The following is a 21,018-nucleotide window of genomic DNA, read 5'->3' on the forward strand; positions in this document are numbered from 1 at the left end:
CAACCAGTGCATGGCCGTGCGAAATGACCCGTGACCGACACATACCCGTGCGACATCCATCCATGGCCACCCGAGATCGTTTCAATGCCGACCCTTATGGTCAAGCAATCAATCCATGGTCGAATCACTATAATCAACTTACATGATTAGGGAGTCATTTCACTGTCGATCCCTTGACCTATCCAGGAATGATTCTTCGATCAAACCATGATCAATCCTTTAGTTACCCGTTCCGACCATACCTCCCATCCATGACCGACCCTCTGATCGATCCGCTCGCCAATTCCATGGCCATTTTTCCTTAGTCGTCTTGGTCCAAATTTGGGATGTTACAGACAAGTTGGGTAAGTACACATATGCAGGGATATCAATGGGTCAGTTCAATTCGAGTTTCACTAATCTGCAATCCCCATATTTGCTCATTTTGGCCTCGCCCAATCTCCCTTTTCAATCCCACGATAATCCAAAAAAGGAACCCTAATCATCAATTTATTAAGGTTCTTCACTTTTTCTCTGTATTCTTTCTTATAATATCTTGGGCCCGACTAAATGCGTACCCTATTAAATACTTAACATGTAAAATAACTACAATAACTTTATGGGTTAAGTACATATTTAGTCATAAGTTTTAGCATTTATGAGATTCAACCATTTAACTTTTATTTTGTCCAATTAAGCCTCTTACTTTTTGAATGTGTATGAACTGGTCCTCTAAGTTTTATTCTATGTTGTTAAGGGCCCGTTTGGTTCAACTTTGCAAATGAGCCTCGGGAGAATGCAAATATTTTTAGGTTAAAGTCCCTTGGGGAAATGCAAATGGTGTTTGGTAAAAAATCATTTATGAAGCTACTTTTGCCCAAATAGTGTTTGGCAAATCTTTTTTGCAAAGGGCTTTGGGATTTTCTTTTTTATTAAAAAAAAAGCTTGCCCTTTGCGGGAGCCGGCAAAGAGCTACGGCTGCCAGCAAGTCAGATCTAGCGCCAACGGCCATCGCCCGAGGTCGGCCAACCCCTGGTGAGGGTCGCGCAACCCAGGCGGCCGTCACCTGAGTCGTGCGACCTCGCCGGCCCTTCGCCGTCCCGATCTGGTGTCGCCGATCGCCCTCGCACAAAGAAGATGAACAATAACAACAAGGGGCAAAACCAGAATATTTAAGAACAAGTGAGGGTAATTTAGGAACAAAAAAAATTAGTTTCAGCATTTGGCAAATATGAAAGCCCAAAGTTAGTCCGGACCAGCTTTGAGCATTCCTAATGGGCTTTCGACCGAAAGCCCATTGGGAATGCTTGCCAAACACCCCAGCATTTTCCCAAGGGCTTTCGAGGCCAAAAGCCTTTTGGGAATGCTGAACCAAACGGGGACTTCTCGATTTATGTAATCATATCTTTCAATCAATCACTCAAACTAAATCGTCAAATTGATCAATAGAGTGGCATTGCTTACGACACAAAAAATAAGTTATGCTAAATCAAGGGGGAAAAATTTTAAAAAATGAATTTGACAATATCAATTTCGATGATAGACAAAGCACTTCATTGTCCAAATCAAAAAAGTTGGGGAATTCAATGGCACAAAATAAAATTTAGTGGGCTAAAGTGCACAAATCCAAAAAGTTAGAGGAATTAATTTCACAAAATGAAAATCAAAGGATCAAATTGCCCCAATGCTAAAATTTAGAAATTTTAATATGTGTTTAACCCTTATTTTAAGGTTCCTCCAATTTTCGTGTCAAATTCAAGATTAACTGTTGATTCTTTCAACACATTAAACAACCCAATCATCAAAATCTGCAAATTTCCGTTAAGAGCGCATAGTGGAAGCTCAATACCTTTATGTGGGGAGATTGCTAAAAAAAAAGCCCAATTCCGAACCCGTCAACATATCCATTTGAACCCACATTCACTTAAAAGTTTAAGCCAATAAATTATGGGCTAACTAGTATTATTAACTGCTTCACACCACATCAATTATCAAATGTAGACTTTTCTAACACAACTGACACGTATATCTTAACAACCTACGGAACAGAAAGAGATTTCTTGTTTGTGGCCGTCCAATGTAAAACAAATTTGGACGCACCCAGTGGGTTTGTTCGTGGGACTCCTTCAAGTGGCAAAGTGAAGTTTACATCCAAGCGTAGGCATTTTCTCCGTGAAGACATGACTATTTTCATGACACAAGGTAATTCTCCATGAGACTAAGGGAGCGCATGATAATCATTATATTTCTCAATTTTTTTTTGCTCTCGGAATAGGTTTAAAACAGAAATCCATTTGATAACGCAATTTCTTTTTATTTATTTATTTCCGGGACAAACTTTTAGCCCAGAAATAAGTTTGGAACATATCTACTTCTCTATTTTCTGAAACAGAAACAGAAATAAAAACTCTCTTGCATGCGTTCTCCCTCTCTCTCGTGTGCATAGACTTAGCCAAACTTCTCTATGTCCTCGTCGCTCAAGTTCCGTCGCCGCAGGGAGCCTCGCCACCATTATCGAACATCTATCGCCACAATCATAGATCTACCTCTCATTGCAACCCTAGCCTCCTTCGCAACGAGGTGAGTCTCTCTCTCCCTCTTTGTTGTCATGACCTAGCTACGCCTCCCTCTTTGTCGTTTGATTCGCATTCGATTTGCGAACAATTTCTTTAATTTCTATTTTTGGAGTGGACCCTCTTTTACGCGCTTGTGAACCACAATTTATGTAGTCAACCCTAGCTCGATCGCCACCTTAGTGTTCATTGGCATTTTTTACGTGTTTCCCGTGGTTCGCGAAACAGACACTTGCGAACCACAGTCCTTGAATGCCATATATGCTTATTGTTACGTTTTGATTTACCGCAACTTCACCTGATCATAGGGCCGTTGTTCTCCTTTTCACCAAGAATGAAAAGGCTCAATTATCCTCCTCCACGCTTCTGTTTTTAGTGATGGTTTACATTTTTTCCCCGATCATGATGCAACTCTCCCAACGATATATCATTTGCAATCTTGGATTGTATGACATGGAGTTTACTTTTTGCAACTCTCGGAGGAAAACGATCCCAAAATTTTGAAAACGATCACTTAAGCTAAAAAATTTTAAAACGATCATTTAAGTGCTAAAATTTTGAAAACGATCAACATCTCGAGACGCGCGAATTAATTAAAAAATGCCCGGCCCAATCCGATATATCATTTGCAATCTTGGATTGTATGACACTTTGGGCATTCTTCATCTTTTTAAAGTTCAACGGTGATTAACTCCAACGGCATTGGTATTCCTCTGTTGGAGATTTTTGCTGCTAATTGGTGTCTTCAGCAGCTTGTACAATATGATATGGGGACGTTCTCTTTCAATTTTCTTCACTTATTTCTTTTATTAACAGTCATAGAACATTACATTGATGTGATGTTGACATAAAAAATTATGCACTTGAATTGGTACACCATCTCTACATGGCATCCCACAAAGGACATTTATGGCAAAGTGGACTAAGCATTTATGGCATTGATGAGATTAACCATTAGTTAGAACTAATTAGTCCTAATGTTGGAGAATAGAGTGTAATGATGCAGATGGTCTTTTACATTCTCGAGGAAAGAAAAAGGGCATTTAATGAACGTTCCCACCTTATTTGGCTGCAAACATTTATACCCATATTAATCGAGATCAAGTTCAATGATTTTGTCAAGCTTCCTCCGGGTTTACAGTGGACATCAGCTATTCCCATTAGTCGTGATAGCAATGGGTTGCTCTCTTAAATCCGCTCAGGATTGGTGGTGCTTCTAAGTCACTCATTAGCGGAAGATAATCATCACTCTATCCAAAACTTTCCAACACATTACCAGTTGATTCATTCATTGGTGATGCTCGACAACATAGTCCAATGAAAATTTTCTCGATTTACATGCCTTACCACACGTCGGCATAAATCCTATTTTAAGTAACACGCAAAAAATGCTTCCTTTTATTTTTGTTCCAAGACAGTGGAAAAAAAGAAGGAAAAATCCACTTGTCTACCCTATTTCGCAACATAAGAGAACATAACGTGGAAACAAAATTTTGAAAATAGAAATTTTGGGCTCCTATCAAACGAATTTTTATTTTAGAAAATAGAAATTTTATGCTATTATCAAACGAATTTCTGTTCCGAAACAGAAATTTTATGTATTTATGAAACGCATTTCTTTGCTCAGAAACTCGCCCAGAGAATAGAAATAAAAAAATCTATTTCTTGCCAAAAATTATTCCTAAGAACAGAATGTGTGACATCCCCAATTTGAGCCAAGACGACCCAAGGTAAATGATTATGGAATTGGCGAGCAGTCCAATCCAAAGGTCGGTAATGGAACGGATAATATGGTCGGAATGAGTGTACTGAGGGTTGGTCATGGTTCGATCAAAAGATTGTTCATGGATTGGCCAAGGGATCGACAATGGAATAACTTCCCGATTAGGCAAGTCGATTAGAGTGATTTGACCATGGATCGACCTTTCGACCGTAAGGGTCATTAGTGGGACAGTCCAGGATGACAATGGATCAATACCGTGCACGCATGTATCGGTCGCGGGTGATTTCGCTCGGCCATGCATCGATCGCGGATGACCATGGATTGATTCCGAAGTACTTAATTCCACACAGCTACATGACAATCGAGAGTCGACCATGGGTCGTTGATACTCGAACGTGGACCGGTTGTGAACCGGCCATGGATCATTGCGTTAAGTTGGGGTAGGCCATGGACAAGCCATGTGCCAGGCCAAGAGCCTTGTGGCTTGGTCGCGGACTACGCTTTGTGCCGGACATGCCTTGTGCCCGATCATGGACCAGCTATTGTGCCCGTCAGCTAGGCCACGAACCGGCCCTGTGCCCGGTCGTGTGCCATTCATTATACCTGACTCTTGTACTGGGCTTTATGCCCATCAGATCTAGCTCCGGCCTAGTTCCGTGCCCAACAGACTTGGCCACAAGCCATGCATCGTGCCCATCCGTGAGCCAATGCATGTGTTCGGTCCATGAACCGGTCCCTCGTTTGTGTGGCCCAGCATTGCGCTCGGCGCATCGCTCGTGCGGCTCGGCACTGCGCCCGTGCACTCGGCTCCATGCCCAGCCTTGTGCTCGTGTGGCCCGGCCGTATGCCAGGCCCTGTGCCCCGTCAGGCCCAACCGAATAGGCCACGCGCCTGATCAATCCGGCTGGTCCAAACTTGCACCATTCAACCCAGACTTTGGCTCGATCATGTTTAGTTATACTTGGACATATTCCTACACCAAACCTCGATTCGGATAGATTGGTCGATCGTTTTAAATCCATAAATTCCCGTCTATTTAGTTCATCTTTGTCAAGTATTATTATGAATTTTGGAGGTCATACTTAATGAAGAAGGCAAACCATGAGATGGTTGTTCATTAGTGAATTATTGAGTGTTCTTGAAAGGCAAGAACAAGCCTTACACGACTAAGCTTGGGGAACAAGAAGCCAAGAAGACCAAGTCAAACTTAGGTCAATAATTAAGGGCCAATCATTAGAGAAGATCTTATCTTCTAAGATACCCAATAATTGAGTATTCTTGAGTGTTCTAGAGAGAGTCACACGCCCAAGGAGCTTGGAGACAAGAAGAATGGAGACAAGTCAAGGCAATTATTGGAGAAACCATCATTAGAGGCTTAGGTATCCTTTTAGTCATAAATAAATAGGGTGATTCATATACCCTAAACATAGGGCATAATAACCCTAATATGAGGCTTGCAAGATAAGTAAGACACTTGTTAGCCAATTGGATCATCAATTATTAAGCCTATGATTCTTCTAAGATTGTCCTCTATTGTTAGGTGCCACCTTAATACACATGATTGGTCCATTTAGCAAGATCATCATTAGAGCCCTTGGCTATAAATAGGAGAGCCGCCATCCCATTTCATTCTTTCCCTCAACCGTGCACATCATCACTCTCTCGACCTCTCTTTCTCCCTCGGTCACTCTCTCGGCCATTCTCTCTCACTCACCCCCACCATCACCGAACACCCTTTTCTAGGGCCCCCCATGCCACTTGTAGTAAGTGAATTCCCTATCCTTTGGTTAGGATGTGGTGTTGCGTGGTTGAGCTCGAGTAATAACCTTGTTTGTAGTGTTTTAAGCTTGCTGGTGTGATTGGTTGATCTTGCATCATGGCCGTGAGTCAAGGCATGAACGGGTCACGAAATGGAGCGTCATATGGTCTCGTACTCATGTTGTGGCGTTACGGATCAAACTCGGCTTGGTGCGGGTTTATATTGAGGGGTGTAGACCCGGGCCAAGTTCAGCTCCGAGCCAACGTTCGGCATCGCGGACCGAGCCACGAGCCCTAGACCGTGCTCGGCATGATAGGCAAATGTCCTAGAAATCATGAAACACACGAGCATGGCACATCTTCGGGCTTGAATGCATGGGCTAAAGCTAACAAGATAAGAAACCGGATTGTTTGATACTTGTTGCATGATCACACGAGGGACTAAAGCCATCACCGATGGATTTCGGGACGTTGTTGCCGCCGCCGATGGATTTCGGGACGATGCTACCATCGATAGATTTTGAGGCGATGCTCGATGGAGTTTCGGATGCCCGGTGAATACCGAAGGAACCGATGGATTTCGGTTGAGAAATAATAAATCCCGTGTGTTGATCTTATGTTCAACGTTTAAATACCATGCTTGAGGTTCTTTTGTTGATGAGCATGACATGTTTAGCACCTAGGTAAGGTAAGAAGCACCTTGCTATTGATGTACCATCGACAAGCAAAACGGTAACGGTTATTCTCTTAGTCTATAGTGAGGCTATCTCTTAGCCGAAATATAGTGAATTTACTTACTGAGTTATGTGACTCACTCTTTATCATTTTCAGCTTCGTAGGTATGGCTGTACCACCCCCGGTCTACCACGGCCTCCCAATAGAAATGCATGTTTCAATAATTGACATAGCCGACGTAGAATCGGAAGTCATGTACCGCAAGTGTGTCACCAACGTCTAGGTACAAGAAGATGTTAATGAGCTGGTTCCCCATCGCCACGAAGCGTGGTTTGTTTGGTTCGACGGAGATTTGCTTGGACCCCGTCCCGGGTTTAGCGGACCACCTGCGGCCGCCAATGATGATGCGCCCAACGGGAACGCGGGAGGACCTAGCTAGTTGACCAAGCTCGGGGAAAAGCTAACTTTTGCTTTTTGTGAAGGGACCCGTGGTAGTGAAGCTAGGACCACCCGATCATGCGGATAGTATGTGGAAAGACGGATGTAACCCGGATGTAAACAAATAATCAAGAAGGCTCGTAGGAAAAGAGGGCTTGTAAAATAGGCACCTATCATGTAACACAGTGTGTGCTTGAAGAACATGTTTTCTAACCTATGTTGTTGTTGTTGTTGTTCTTGTTGTTGCACGATAAGTACAATAGCTTTCGCTTGCTCGTAACTAAAGAAAATCTTAATGGGACATCGTGAGGCAAATCCCTAGAACAAAGGCAATCACAACCGGCTAGGACCAAGAGCCACGGTCTTGGCTCGGGGCGTGACAGAATGATTATCATTCACGCCCTAAACAGAATAAACCAAAAATCATAGAGGATGTCTTTTTTTCCCATCTTACCATATTTAAACTCCATCCTTTCCAATCCTGTATAATGTCGCTAAATGAAAAATCCAGCACCGCTAATTTTGGTAGATGCAAATTGGTCATCCAAAGAGACAAATCGCTTCCAACGACACTCCACCGAAGCCATCTTACTTCAGAAAAGAGTTTGTTAGAGTCTCCGCTTGAAGCTGCCCGCATCAAGTCATGGAACCGCGGGTTCTGCAAGTTTTAAATTGTTCATCTGTGTACATCTAGATATAGCAAAGGAATTTGACGAGACAAAAAATGACCGAATCCTTTCAATTCCTAGTATATCAAATCAATCCATTGAGGGCATGAATGATAACTATTTTATTCCTAAGAACAATTTCTGGCCAGAAATATATTTTTTTATTTTTATTCTCTGGACGAGTTCATGAGCAGAGAAATGTGTTTGATAACGACACAAAATTTCTGTTCCCGGAATAAAAATTCGTTTGATAACGGCATAAAATTCTTATTTCCTAGAACTTGAAAAAGAGGAAGAATGTCCGATCTCTCTATGCGAATGTCCGATCACAGAGTTACAAGGAACATATAGGTGTTTATGAATAACTCCTAGGCTGCGTTTGGTTGTTCGGATTTGGATTGGGATAGGACGGGATAAAGTAGAATTAAAAATCCCCTAAATATCCTCTGAATTGTACAAAATCCTATTATATGTTTAGTGTAACCTGGATTGAAAATTTTTAAAAATCTTTAAAAATCCTCCAAAATATTTTTCTCTAATCATCTTCGTACCTCCTCCACTCTTCACGCCTTCACTATTTCGCTAACGACCGGAGGAAGCTCCTCTCTCCCAAGCCGTGACATTTTAGTCTCACGTTCTTATTCCCAGTAACACTCATACACACAGTGGCGACCCCTCAAAATTGTCAAGTTAGTCTTGAACAAGCTTGATCTTGTGATGCTTTGTTTTGGCGCAACCCATCGTTGCCAACGCAATAGAGAGTGAAGATTGTGTATATATGCAATCGAGACCTATACTCATAGGCGTGAAAAATCTAGACCAGAATCAAAACCTTTATCACTAGTCAAAGCGAAGCGGAGTGGATTACAGGGATTTTTTAGAGCTTTCTTGTCTTCGTGTGGTGGTGGGTGAGTCAGAGTGTGAACAGAGCATAAACAAGCCGAAGATGAAGAGGGAGAGAGATGAAGAGAAGAGAGGGCAAAAGTCGCAAGGATAGTAGAAGATTTTGCCAATATTCCGAAATTTAGTTTTCTATTTTTTTTAAAAAGAATTCCAAATTTACATATCATATTCGAGTCTATCCCACCCCCTAGGTGGGATTTTTTTATTCGGACTATATCCGAGCTATATCCGGTCTTATCCGAATTTCGCGTCACTCCAAACACCGAATATGATAAAAGTTATTCTATCCGGAATTTTATCTAGCCCACCAAACGCAGCCCTAAGGTTGTAATACTCTAAGATAGAGATGAATGCTAAATGCACTTCATAAAAAGGAATGACTAGACGAAATGGCTTGGCGCTGTGAGCCGGTCCGATGATGAACCGATCAAGTCACCGCACCACATCCATAGAACCAATTTGGGAAACTCATTTGTTTCGGCAAAAGTACACCATAAGTGCCACAACTTGTGTACGGAGATCACTTTGGTGCCATAACTTTTTTTCGGATCACTTTGGTGCCAACTTTTTTGAAAAATGATCATTTTAGTGCCAATGCTGACGTGGCTCGCCAGAAATCCGATGTGGCGCTGACACGGCTCGCCGGAGAGGTCCACGGCTCGCCGGAGAGGTCCAGTCAGCATTAAAAATCAAAAACGACGCCATTTAGCCCGCTGACGTGTACTTTTTTTAAAAAAATTAAATTATATTTATTTATAAAAAAAAAAGGTTGTAGCAGCGGCGAGGAGCCCTCGCCGCCGCGCTAACTCCACCGCCGTGCTGGCGAGTCGGCTCGCCGGATCCCACCACCGCCGGGCGAGTGGTCGCCGGGCCCGACGGTGGTCGGCCGACCTCGCCGGATCCGCCCCGGCCGGGCGCAGGTGAGGGTCGCCGGGCCCCAACCAGGGGCCGGTGACCCTCGCCGACCACTGCGCCCACCACCACAAGCCCTTCCCGGCGGTGGTGGGTTGGCGGCAGCAACAGCGAGGGCTCCCTCGCCGCTGCTGCAACCTTTTTTTTTATAATTATTATTATTTTTCTAAAAATTAAAAAATTCGAACAAAAAAAAAGCCACATAATTTCCACGTGTACAAGTCAGACCATTTTTTTTTAATATAAATGCCAGGTCAACTTTTTGACCGGAATTTTGGCCGAAGTCACTAAAGTGATCTATTTTCCTCCGACTTGGCACCAAAGTGATCCGAAAAAAAGTTATGGCACCAAAGTGATCACCGTACACAAGTTATGGCACTTATAGTGTACTTTAGCCCATTTGTTTCCAAATCTTAGAAAATTGATTTTTGTAAACTCCCACGGATCTAGAATCCAAGAAAATCCCTAATTCATGAGGCGCTACAAAATTGATACTTTGGTTGATGTGATCGTCACGTAAAAAAGGCCCATTGATCAAGGATATGCTTTTTTTTGTCTCATAAAAGAAAAGGAAAATGATGATCTAACAGAAAAGCTAAATCCCCTTGGTCATTTTGCTCAATTGGTAATTATAGAGAGTTACCTCTCCATCTCTCCCGTTCATGATCTCATTAAACATCTTTATAACCCCTCAAGTACCATGTCATCATTCTATTAGTAACTTCTTTTGACTTAGGTAATAACCTTTTTCAATCCATATTGAAAAGAATATTTTGAATATATAATACAGGGAAGAAAACATACCATGACACTAAAAAAAAGTATATATCTACTCTATCGAGTATCTTATATATTCATTTACATGTTTATTCATTCAAGAAATCATGTATCAATTTATATTTATATAAGTAAAGTTTTTGTTCATAAAATTCCAGGTAACATGCCAACTTAACCTTAGATTTAGTAGATTTGAGAATAATCCCCAAAATGAAGCCAGGGAAAATTGTTAAAAAAAAGTCATAGACCTAATGTACTTTTGCCAATTCAATCATAAACCTTTTAATTGTGCCATCGCCCGAACTGGCGAAGGTGGCCCCCGCTTGAGGCTGGTGGTCATAGGCCATCGACAAAACTCGATGATGGCCAGCAGAGGGAAAAAGAAAAAAGAAAAAAAAAAGAGAAAACGAAAAAAAAAAAGAAAAAAGTAAAGAAGGAAAAGAGAAGGAAAAAAAAGGAAAAATATAAAAAAATATAAATATATTATTAAAAATTATTTACGTCAGCGCTGATCGTGCCCTATAAGGAAGAGGGAGAAAGCACGTGAGAGAGAGGGAGTAAGTAATAAGAAGAGTTTTTTTTTCTATTTCTTTTTTAGAAATCGAAAAGTAGAAAATTTTCATTTTTGTTCCAAATCTATTTTTGGGCTGAAAATTTGTCTTGAAAATAGAAAATTGAAATTGTGTTACCAAACGGATTTCTGTTCTAAACCGGGAACAGAAAAATAGAAAAATAAAGAAACATAATTGTTATCATGCGCATCCTAAGTCTCTAAGGACGCGAATAATAACCATTATGTTCCTAGGCCCAAATAAATTTTTCTATTTCTATTATATGGACGAGTTTCTGAGCAGAAAGTAGCGTTTGATAAGGACACAAAATTTCTATTTCCAGAATAGAAATTTGTTTGATAACGTCAATGTAGAATTCGTACATCAGCGGGTGACAGTGTGGCGAGCGACGGGCAAGGTGGCAAGGCGAGCGACTAGTGCCGACTTAGTTGTAGGCGAGGGCGAGCTTTGTGAAGAATTGTTATTTCTATTTCCATCCAGAAACAGAAAAATAGAAAATGTTGTCCTTTTTAAATCTTGGATTTACAAGATTTGTTATCCTTCTATCCTTCCAATGTATAAATATGCACATGTCAACTCACATTTAATTTACTAGAGTTAATTCTCATTGCGGGGTAAATTCACCATTCAAGAGCTCATCAAATGTTGTTGTGGTATAGCACGGAGACTAATCAGATCTTGCAATTAAATTAATGCGAAATTACTAGAGAAATAAAACAAAGAATAATAAAAAAAAAACACCGCAGATTTACATAATTCAGTCCGAAGTATGGTAGCTACTCCACGGCCCACTAATCAATCCACAGACTTATAATCACTCATATGATCGAGTATTTTCGAAACCTTGGCTCCGTTTATTTCACAAAAAATAACTTCCAGAAAAATGCTTTTCGGATTTTTTAGCGTTTGTTTCAGGAAAAATAAACTAGTCATGGAAAACATTTTCCTCCAATGAAAAAAACAAATTCAAAAGCGAGGACAATGGAAAACATTTTCCATATCTTCTTTGACTTCATTTGTTTTTCAAATAACACATTTTTCTTTTATTTTTTATTTTTAAAAAAATCGATTTTTTAATTTTTCATTTTTTTCCCTTTTCTTTTTTTTTGTTTTGGCTTCTTCCTCGGCCGGTCGCCAACCACGGCGGCGGCCGGCAACCGACCAAGGAAGAAGAAAAAAAAAAGAAGAGGAAAAAAATTAAAATAATTTAATAATTAAAAAAATCAAATTTTTTAGTAATTTTCCCTAGAAAATCAAATTGAATACCGAACGGCAGAAAATATTTTTCATGTCATTTTCAGGTTTTAACCGAATATCGGAAAATATTATCATTTGTTTAAAAAAATATCTTTTCAGAAAATATTTTTCACAGAGGTTACATTTTTAACTAAACGGACGGAGCCTAAATTATGGAGTGTTTTATTGTGCCTTTCGTCTTGGGTTCGTGGTGTAATTACAGTTTGGAGAAGGAATCGTTCGCCACCACAAAACACAGAGCACCAAGGCATCTTCCTTAAACACAGAACCGGCAGAACTCCGACCGAAGAAAGGAGATCAAGCACACCCCTGTCCCTCTCTCTCTCTCTCGATCGCTTCATAGCAATTTGGCACTCGGTCGACAGGCTTGGTCGGACTAGCTGAGAAAGGAGCAGAGACATGGCGATTAAAGCACCGCCCATCACCGGGCTGAGCATGGCCTCCCTGCGTCCTGCTGCTTCGTCTTCCAATAGCAAGCCGTGCGCGCTCAGTGTCCCCCGGCTCAAGTCCTCTTTCCTCGTCAATCATGGAGGTAACCACCCCTTTTCATTTCTTGCCTCGTGCCTTTCTGGGTCGTTCTCAATTTCGAATTTTGATTGAGTTTTGAGCCTCTTCTTTGCGCTTGCTTTGGGAATACAAGAGAAGGGAAAACGGAGCGTTTTTGTGCTTGCTTTTTTTTTTTTCCCCTTATATGCTAATGTCCTCGGTTGTGCAATCGGCTGTCGCTTTCACTGTCATGGGACTTTCTCTGATCATATGAATTTTGCCTTCTCTGCTTGATTTTGTTTCATTATGCTTGTGATGCGGTGAACAGCCTTGCTTGATTGTTGAGATATTCATGCTGAGATTGTAATGGCCAAAATTGCAGCGCTCAGGACAACTGGGGTGAGAGTCGCCTTTTCCAACAGGTTGAGATGTAATGGCCATGGCGGAGGCTCCCTTGGCGCCAGCATGAACATTTTCGATCGATTCGCTAGAGTCATAAGGGTAAAATGCTAAATGCACTCTTGTTGTTCTGATGTCCTATTGCCGTGTTGATTTGGAGTGTGTTTTTTTACTTTTTTTGGGTGATGTCTAGTCATATGCGAATGCGATCATCAGTTCGTTTGAGGACCCCGAGAAGATCTTGGAACAAGCTGTACTTGAGATGAATGATGACTTGACAAAAATGCGTCAGGCCACAGCTCAGGTATGTCCGTTCGACTTGACTTCTTTGGAGGAAAGTGTTCTTTCTTTCTCCCTCTGAGTCACATTCCTTCCTCCCAATTCCAGCATCACTTACATAGTAGCAGAGTGCTGTTTTCACGTGGCCTACAAATGACCAGTCTACAAAAGTGTTTATTTACTCTATATACACACATGCTTTTTTGAAGGGAAGTATATCTAGTCTATTATAGGTTACTGGGATTCTGTGAAGAGAAATGGTACTTACTAAAATCTTGCCAATGGTTCTTCTCTTTCATGAAGGTCTTGGCATCTCAAAAGCAATTAGAAAACAAATATAAAGCGGCACAGCAAGCTTCTGATGAATGGTGGAGTTTTTCTTCCCAGCCTTGCTCTATCATCTATGCGGTTCTTCAAAGCTTTGCTCTTATAAGACGGTCTGTCTTTTTAGATGGTTTTATCATTGTGCTTCATTTGATGATAGGTACAGAAGAGCACAGCTGGCTCTTTCAAAAGGCGATGAGGACCTTGCACGAGAAGCACTTAAGCGCAGAAAGGCTTATGCTGTAAGTTCTTTCGGTCGAAGTGGAATTGGGTTTCACGAAATCATGAATGCTTAGTTGCATTGTACAGTTTCTGTAGCTATAAAAGCTGATTACATCTATGGTTAATGTTCATCGCTCCAGATAGTTGGGGTGGCAGCTCTTGATGAGTTCCTATCCTATTGGCAATTTTATGGAGAAAATGGGTGAAAGATAACAAATCAGATCATGCTCTGAAAATAGATTTGACATAGCCTTGTTTTTTTTTTTTTGGTGCTGTGTCTAGGATAATGCAGGTGCGCTGAGAGCTCAGCTTGATCAGCAGAAGACTGTTGTGGATAATCTTGTCTCAAATACACGGGTGAGTTACACTGTTGTACTATACATCTATACTTTGTCCCATCAGAAAGTGCTTGCAGCAAGTTTTAGAATTGCTTAAGCTGGCATACAAGGGTGAGTTATACTGTTGTACTATACATCTATACTTTGTCCCATCAGAAAGTGCTTGCGGCAAGCTTTAGAATTGCTTAAGCTGGCATACACAGATGCTAGTTGGACTTTCTCGGCTTTGTGTGTTGTCCAAGTCTTTGTCCACTCCATCAGCTTATGAATTTGCAACATATAGGGTGTATCTTGTCCTTTTGCTTAATTATTGTCTTTTAATTTATATGCTTGATAAGTTGTGGCACTACTTTAATAAGGGGTTCACCAAGCTATGTTATTGCTTCATGTTGAGTCTTTCACACAACTCAAGGTTTTTGTTCGTGTTCTAATGTGTCTAGTTAGGAAAAAGACTTATTTTGTGCGATACCCCTTAGTTTGCTTATGTGCAGGATTAAGACTAATCTTGAGCACTAACAGAGTTGCTGGTCTTTTACTTGTTTCTTGAATTGGTCTAAAGGAAGCATCTGTTATCCTATCCATAAATTCCAAATTGATTCACCAAGATTGTGTTTGAAAAAGTCTTTAATTTAAGTTCCCTAATTGCTTTTCTCACCACCAACTTGTCCAGCTATGCTGAGTTTAAATCAGCAAATGCTCGTTCATCCAGTTGCATTATATGTTTTGTGCTCTTAGCTCCAGATGATAGGTTTAATTAAGTTAAATTCTCTAATTTTCTTCATCAGCTTCTGGAAAGCAAGATCCAGGAGGCAAGGTCAAAGAAAGACACCCTTAGAGCACGCGCACAGTCAGCGAAGTTTGTCTCATCTCTTGCTCCAACTACTTTTATATCATCTCCCAACTTCATAGGATGAACAACGATGCTTTTGATTAAACTGCAGGACTGCAACCAGAGTCAGTGAGATGCTGGGGAATGTGAACACAAGCAGTGCTCTTGCGGCTTTTGAAAAGATGGAGGAAAAAGGTGGCCTTTTCAATTATTTGAGTGCCTCTCTTATGCACATGCTGATAATACGAGTCTTGTTTTACAATCAAAAGAATCTTGTCCTTCATCAGCTGGAATTTAACTGGAATGCATCTATGTTCAGCACATTTTCAACTGTTACGTTTGTTGAAGCACCATTCCGAAATTACCCTCTAATAATATATAAACCGTTTCTCATCAAAAGTCTCTGAATCAATTATGAAAATGAATGTGAGTTATATTTGCCTGCTGTGTAACACCAAATGATGCTCAACACTTTGGAGTTGGTGCATGATGTCCAAATACTGTAGATTCCAGAACAAGTACTGATATTTGGCATCCATTAGTGTGCCTACAGATCTATTCTACTGCTGTGCGTTAGAATTTACTTCTGATAAACTAAAAAGCCTGAGAACCATTTGAAATTTGAATACTTTGAACTCGTTTTAACCTTTCTGAAAATAGTTTCCTGGAAGTTGGTTGTATGACTTTCAAGCTGTAGTAGCTGGAGATCTCGCAGACTTTGAAAGTATGTAGAAATTACTCATGTTTTAGTAGCACACAACTCTTCAAATCAGATCTCTTGTTTTCTCTTTTTTTTTTGGTTTATGCTTTTTTGGGTCTTGTCAATTTCTTATGAGGTGCTCTCAACATAGGGAGAACCTACTTTACTTGAATACATGTTCATACATGGCGTATGAAGATGTGAAATACATGGCTAGTACTGGTGTAGACTTGCTCCTTTTCTCTCTTTGGTTGATAACTTGGCATACATGGATGTTTAGTTGGTGATATTGCTTGGCGGGTATAAGAGGAAAAATATGGAGCTCCAATTATCATTATAATATTATTAATCATAGCATTGGTTAGTAGGCTGATCGGTTTCTTATTGTGACAGTGTTGGCAATGGAGTCTCAAGCAGATGCACTTAATCAATTAACAACTGATGATCTTGAAGGAAAGGTAGCATTTCTTTCCTGCTCCATTCCTTCCTTTTGTCTTTCCTGCACAATCAAAATTTTTACAAGTCAATCGATGCAATTTGTAATGATATCAAAACTGTAAGTGAATATAGAATTGGAAATGACCAATGCCCTGTTTGATGTTTTAATTTCTCAGGTCCGGATTGACAGTGTTACTGATATTCCCTAATGAAGAGCTGTTTTTGGGCCGATGCAATGACTTGAATCTTCTCTGAAGTAGTGAATGATACTAAAATGGATTAATAGGATGAACAAAGAATTATTACATTTTCTTGAATAAGTCAAAAAGCTTATTAGACACATTGCGAAAGGCAGAGTTCAGATTTAGCTTTTCTTTTCAGTTTGTACTTTTTGGAAACTCAATCCTAATGTCAGGGAATAGTAGCATTTTACAAATTAGAATGCTTGCTCTGCTCGAGACACAAAAATTATGCTAAGCATATTTTTAGGTTTTGTTTTAAAACCAAGGCATAATTATCATATGCAGTAGTGCCATAAAGTACAATGAGAGGTACTCCTTGTACCGTGAAAGACGAACTAATGTTGGAGTTGTATATTATGAAGAGACAATAAAATAACTGCTTCACGGATATCATGTATCTGAATAACGAGTCTTATTATGGAACTCTTGTGTTCACCTTTGATCTACCATTCAAGGTTGAGATAGATGAATTCAGTGTTGCGTCTATCGGATAGAAGCTATTCGAGAATTTTTTTTCTTTTTGAGAAAACTCACTTTATGATTTTTCTTTTCCCAGTTCGCATTGTTAGAGAGTTCTTCTGTTGATGATGATCTTGCAAAGTTGAAGAAAGAGCTTTCCGGGGTGTCGAAGGTAACTGTCCGTGTTCTTGTTTCTTGTTTTGATGCTCTGACATATATACCAATTTTTCTTAGTTTACCAACAAAAGTTTTGCCCTCCACTTTGCTTACATTCCTGGGAAGATTCTCTACTCTAGTAGAAATCAGGATAAAAATTCAGCTCAAGTAAATAGGATTTCTGATACTTTTCTGATACATGAGTCGGCAACTGCATTGTGATTGAAGAGTGCTCTTAAAGCTTAGTTGGGACTCCATGCAAGTTTGATCGAGAACGCATTGTCTTTTTTAATGTTCTAATTTGCATCTATGTTTCGAAACAGAAAGGAGACCTTCCGCCTGGAAGAACCACAGTAGCAGCGAACTCTCCATTTCCCTTTCAAGACTCCGAAATCGAAAGGGAGTTGAATGAATTGAGGAGGAAAGCTAAAGAGTACTAGACACACACAGACACTTCTTTGTTCTTGCTTCAAGTACTTACCTGCCTCAATAGGTTAGCTCACTTTCTTCCTTGATGACGGAATATCTTCGTGCAATCGGAGCTCAAATTCGGGAATCTAGAGTTCATATGAAGTTCTTTTCCTACACGCGATGCTCGAGCGATCAGTGACATATTTAACATGAGAAAATGTGCATTTTGTTGCTCTCCTCTACTGTTGGTTTCCGCGGTATGCTCGAATTCGTCCCTAATGTACTATGGAGACGAAATTGAGGCTTGTGTAGCAGCTGCTTGAATGTGGAAGTACACACAACTGGCAAATGAATTTGCACTAGCTTGTGTTTATATAGTGATTTTGCTCGAGGTAAGGTTTAGCTGCGGACTTCTTTGACCAACCCATTTCAGCATTTGTGCTTTTATGCGCATTAAAACACTACATTACTTTCTTATTTATATGTATATTCAGGATTTGAATTATGCTATGATGAACCATAAGCTACAATTTAAACTGATCATTAGGCATTAAAAAATGTGAAAAGCATAACCATGATCTGCAATTGGAAAATGTATGGCCGGTCTAGTTGTTTTTTTTACTAAAAGAACTGTTTTAACACGAATTATCTAAATTGTCTGTATGATATTCTCACAATCACTAACGTTTGGGGTATTTTTTTTTTTAATCTGCTTTTAATTTCTATTTATGAATTTCCCCTTCAAACTTCCAAAATGAAAACGAAGTTTGTTAAATTTTTTAAGAAATCATGCATAGTTTTATATAAATCCACATAATGATATTTGAGTAGTTTGAATTGTTTTATGTATCTTTGGTTAAAACAAAAACATGAATACTATAAACATTTAATAACTTTTAAATTAAAAGAAGGGTCAATCCAATCACGTAAAATTTTGTCGAATTTTGGAATAATCATGAGATGACTATATATGAATTTGCATATCAATATGCGAATATTCTGAAACTTTTAAGTATCTCTTATTAAATAATAATATGAAAATTATAAATATATAAAGCTTTTAAAATTAAAAGTAGAGTCAATCTAGTCAAGTAAATTGTAAACCCAACGGCCTCTTTTCTATTGTTTTTTAAACGTGCCAATGTATGTGGACAAGGCTTTGCAATCATATTGATGGTATGATAATTATGCTCAATTCCTACTTTTTGGTGCAACGGTAAATTCATTTGCATATTCGGTTATTGTCGAATCCTTCAGCCCTGTCAAGATAGCACTGATTACGGTGAAAAGTTCTTACCGCTAATTGTCGTCGGTAAGGCAGTTTGTGTCGACCGAAGAAAGTTGAAAACATAATTGTCGGTCTAAATAACGGGCGTTTACTTAATTATGTAGACTAAAAATTGTAACATTCTCGAGAATGTGTGTAATAAGATGCGTAATTTATCATTTTGGCACGAAAATTGACAGAAGAAATTAAAATTGCTGTCAAAGTATGAGGGGGGTAAAAGTATGAAAACCGTAAAGTTTGGGGACTGAAAGTATAAATAAATATCCTAATTGTTCTCCTCCTCCTCCTCTTCCTCTTTTCTCTCTCTCTCTCTCTCTCTACAGCAAGACTCAGAAATGGCGACCGCCTCCGCCGCCCTCCTCCGCCTCTCCCTGCTCCGCCGCCCGCCGGCCCCAAACGCCCCGTCGAAGCCCCGCCACCTCCCGCCCTCCTCCCTCACCCCCTCCCTCCCCCCTTCCCTCAGCCTCGAGCCCCGCCGCCAACGCCCCCCCAGACCCGCCGCCGCCGCCGCCCGCATGTCCTACAGCCCGACTCCGGCCACCGACCGCCTCATCTCCGCCGCGGCCTACACCCTCCCCTTCTTCAACTCCCTCCAGTACGGCCGCTTCCTCTTCCTCAAGTACCCCTCCCTCTCCTTCCTCTTCGACCCGCTCCTCCCCCTCCTCTCCCTCTACAAGTCCGTCCCCTACGCCTCCTTCGTCGCCTTCTTCGCCCTCTACCTCGGCGTCGTCCGCAACCCTTCCTTCAGCCACTACGTCCGCTTCAACGCCATGCAGGCCGTCACCCTCGACGTCCTCCTCGTCCTCCCCCTCCTCCTCCAGCGGATCTTCAACCCGGGCCGGGCCGGACTCGGGTTCCGGGTCATGGTCTGGGGCCACAACGTGGTGTTCGTGTTCAGCGCCCTCTGCTTCCTCTACAGCCTCGCTTCCTCCATTCTGGGTCGGACCCCTTACTTGCCCTTCGTCGCCGACGCCGCCGGGAGGCAGCTCTAGTGGAACTGACGAGTGCTGCGGTGGAAGTTTTTGGTAGGCCCATTTGAATGAGTCTAGTGCTTAGCTGTTCCTTGTTTGCTTGCTCTGCTTTTGCGGGTCTTTCAATGACATGTACTTTAGCTGCTGAATGAGGTTCTGGTGGTTGTAATCGCATTGGCGTTTGGCAGTTGCATTTCTCTGGTAAAGCAGATGCGTCAAAGTTTTCTCTTCTGTCATTGTTTTTTGCTGACATGATTGAATACCCTGTCATGTATATTGGATTCCGATTCTCACCGGGTTCTCATATCAAGCTCGATTCGAGTTTACTGTTATCAAAACCTTGCTGTTGATCCCCTCACCTGAGATGTGAGTCCTTACTTTTAAGTTCCCTTAATTGATCGAGGGATGATTAATTGATTGCTTTAGCATGCCGAGCCTTCGAGCCTAACTGCATACAATGTGTTGAATATCAATGAGGCAGCTAAAGCAAATTGCTTGCCATTTCATCTGCAACGTGCACCTGACAACCCCCGCCACCACCGAAGACCAAGAAAAAAGCGAGAGGAAAGATTGTATATTTTGATTGGGAAGTCCATTGATAGTGGAGTTCAGAGTATTAGTTATCATGTGTACGGGCTTTATCTTGGTGTATCTTGCTATCCTTTATTAATCTTGGTACTTGTCAATTCTCATTCCATTGGTCTGAATTTTGGCAGCTGCTTTTTTTTTCGTTGTTGTGGCGGACCATGGAGCTGTCAAAGGAGCGGTTTGCCAATGATCTTGTCATGTACATGGAATTTTATATGAAGTTCGGCCCCCTTCTGTTTCTAGATGCTTTTCGCCCTTTCCCTAATTGGAGATTTACTTCTCTTCAAACTTTCCATTTGTTTAATCATAAAACAGGCTTTGTTCGTCGAGAAGTGCAAATTCTATTTTGGGTCATTTAGTTGTGTCTCAATTTCATTTGGCACAATTGAGAAACCTCTCGTCTCACTTCACCACTAAATTTCACTCATATGTGCCATTGAGTCCTCCATCTTCCCCAGTTTGTGTTAGTTCGGCTCAAAATTACGGTGAATCTTCCTCTATGATTGGACTTAGGCACCAAGCTTAGATGGTATAGTGTCTGTTTTTGGCATCCTCATCTTCTCTTCTTCATTCAGATAGCTGCTCGGTACAGTAGACTGGTTGAATGGATTCTGTAGCCATTTGGTCAGTGATCCACCGTTAAGTAAGGTTAT

General features: G+C 40.9%; 2 protein-coding genes across 2 annotated transcripts; both read left to right on the forward strand.

The window, feature by feature from the left end:
- Nucleotides 1-12,455: 12,455 nt before the first annotated feature.
- On the forward strand, nucleotides 12,456-17,920 carry LOC115690180 (membrane-associated protein VIPP1, chloroplastic). The gene is made up of 11 exons (XM_030616442.2): nucleotides 12,456-12,767; nucleotides 13,104-13,222; nucleotides 13,314-13,424; nucleotides 13,703-13,767; nucleotides 13,884-13,965; nucleotides 14,228-14,302; nucleotides 15,069-15,139; nucleotides 15,225-15,307; nucleotides 16,206-16,270; nucleotides 17,049-17,123; nucleotides 17,431-17,920. The coding sequence occupies exons 1-11, from the start codon at nucleotides 12,635-12,637 to the stop codon at nucleotides 17,545-17,547; spliced, it is 996 nt and encodes a 331-aa protein (XP_030472302.1). The 5' UTR covers nucleotides 12,456-12,634; the 3' UTR covers nucleotides 17,548-17,920.
- A 1,183-nt stretch (nucleotides 17,921-19,103) lies between these two features.
- LOC115690159 (protein TIC 20-II, chloroplastic) lies at nucleotides 19,104-20,115 on the forward strand. Its single transcript, XM_030616422.2, has one exon. The coding sequence runs from the start codon at nucleotides 19,142-19,144 to the stop codon at nucleotides 19,796-19,798; it is 657 nt and encodes a 218-aa protein (XP_030472282.2). The 5' UTR covers nucleotides 19,104-19,141; the 3' UTR covers nucleotides 19,799-20,115.
- The last annotated feature ends 903 nt before the right edge of the window (nucleotides 20,116-21,018 follow it).

Source organism: Syzygium oleosum, unplaced genomic scaffold, assembly GCF_021117445.2.
Source record: "Syzygium oleosum isolate NSW1041296 unplaced genomic scaffold, Sole_v2.1 Sole_v2.30, whole genome shotgun sequence".
NCBI classification, from domain to species: Eukaryota; Viridiplantae; Streptophyta; class Magnoliopsida; order Myrtales; family Myrtaceae; genus Syzygium; species Syzygium oleosum.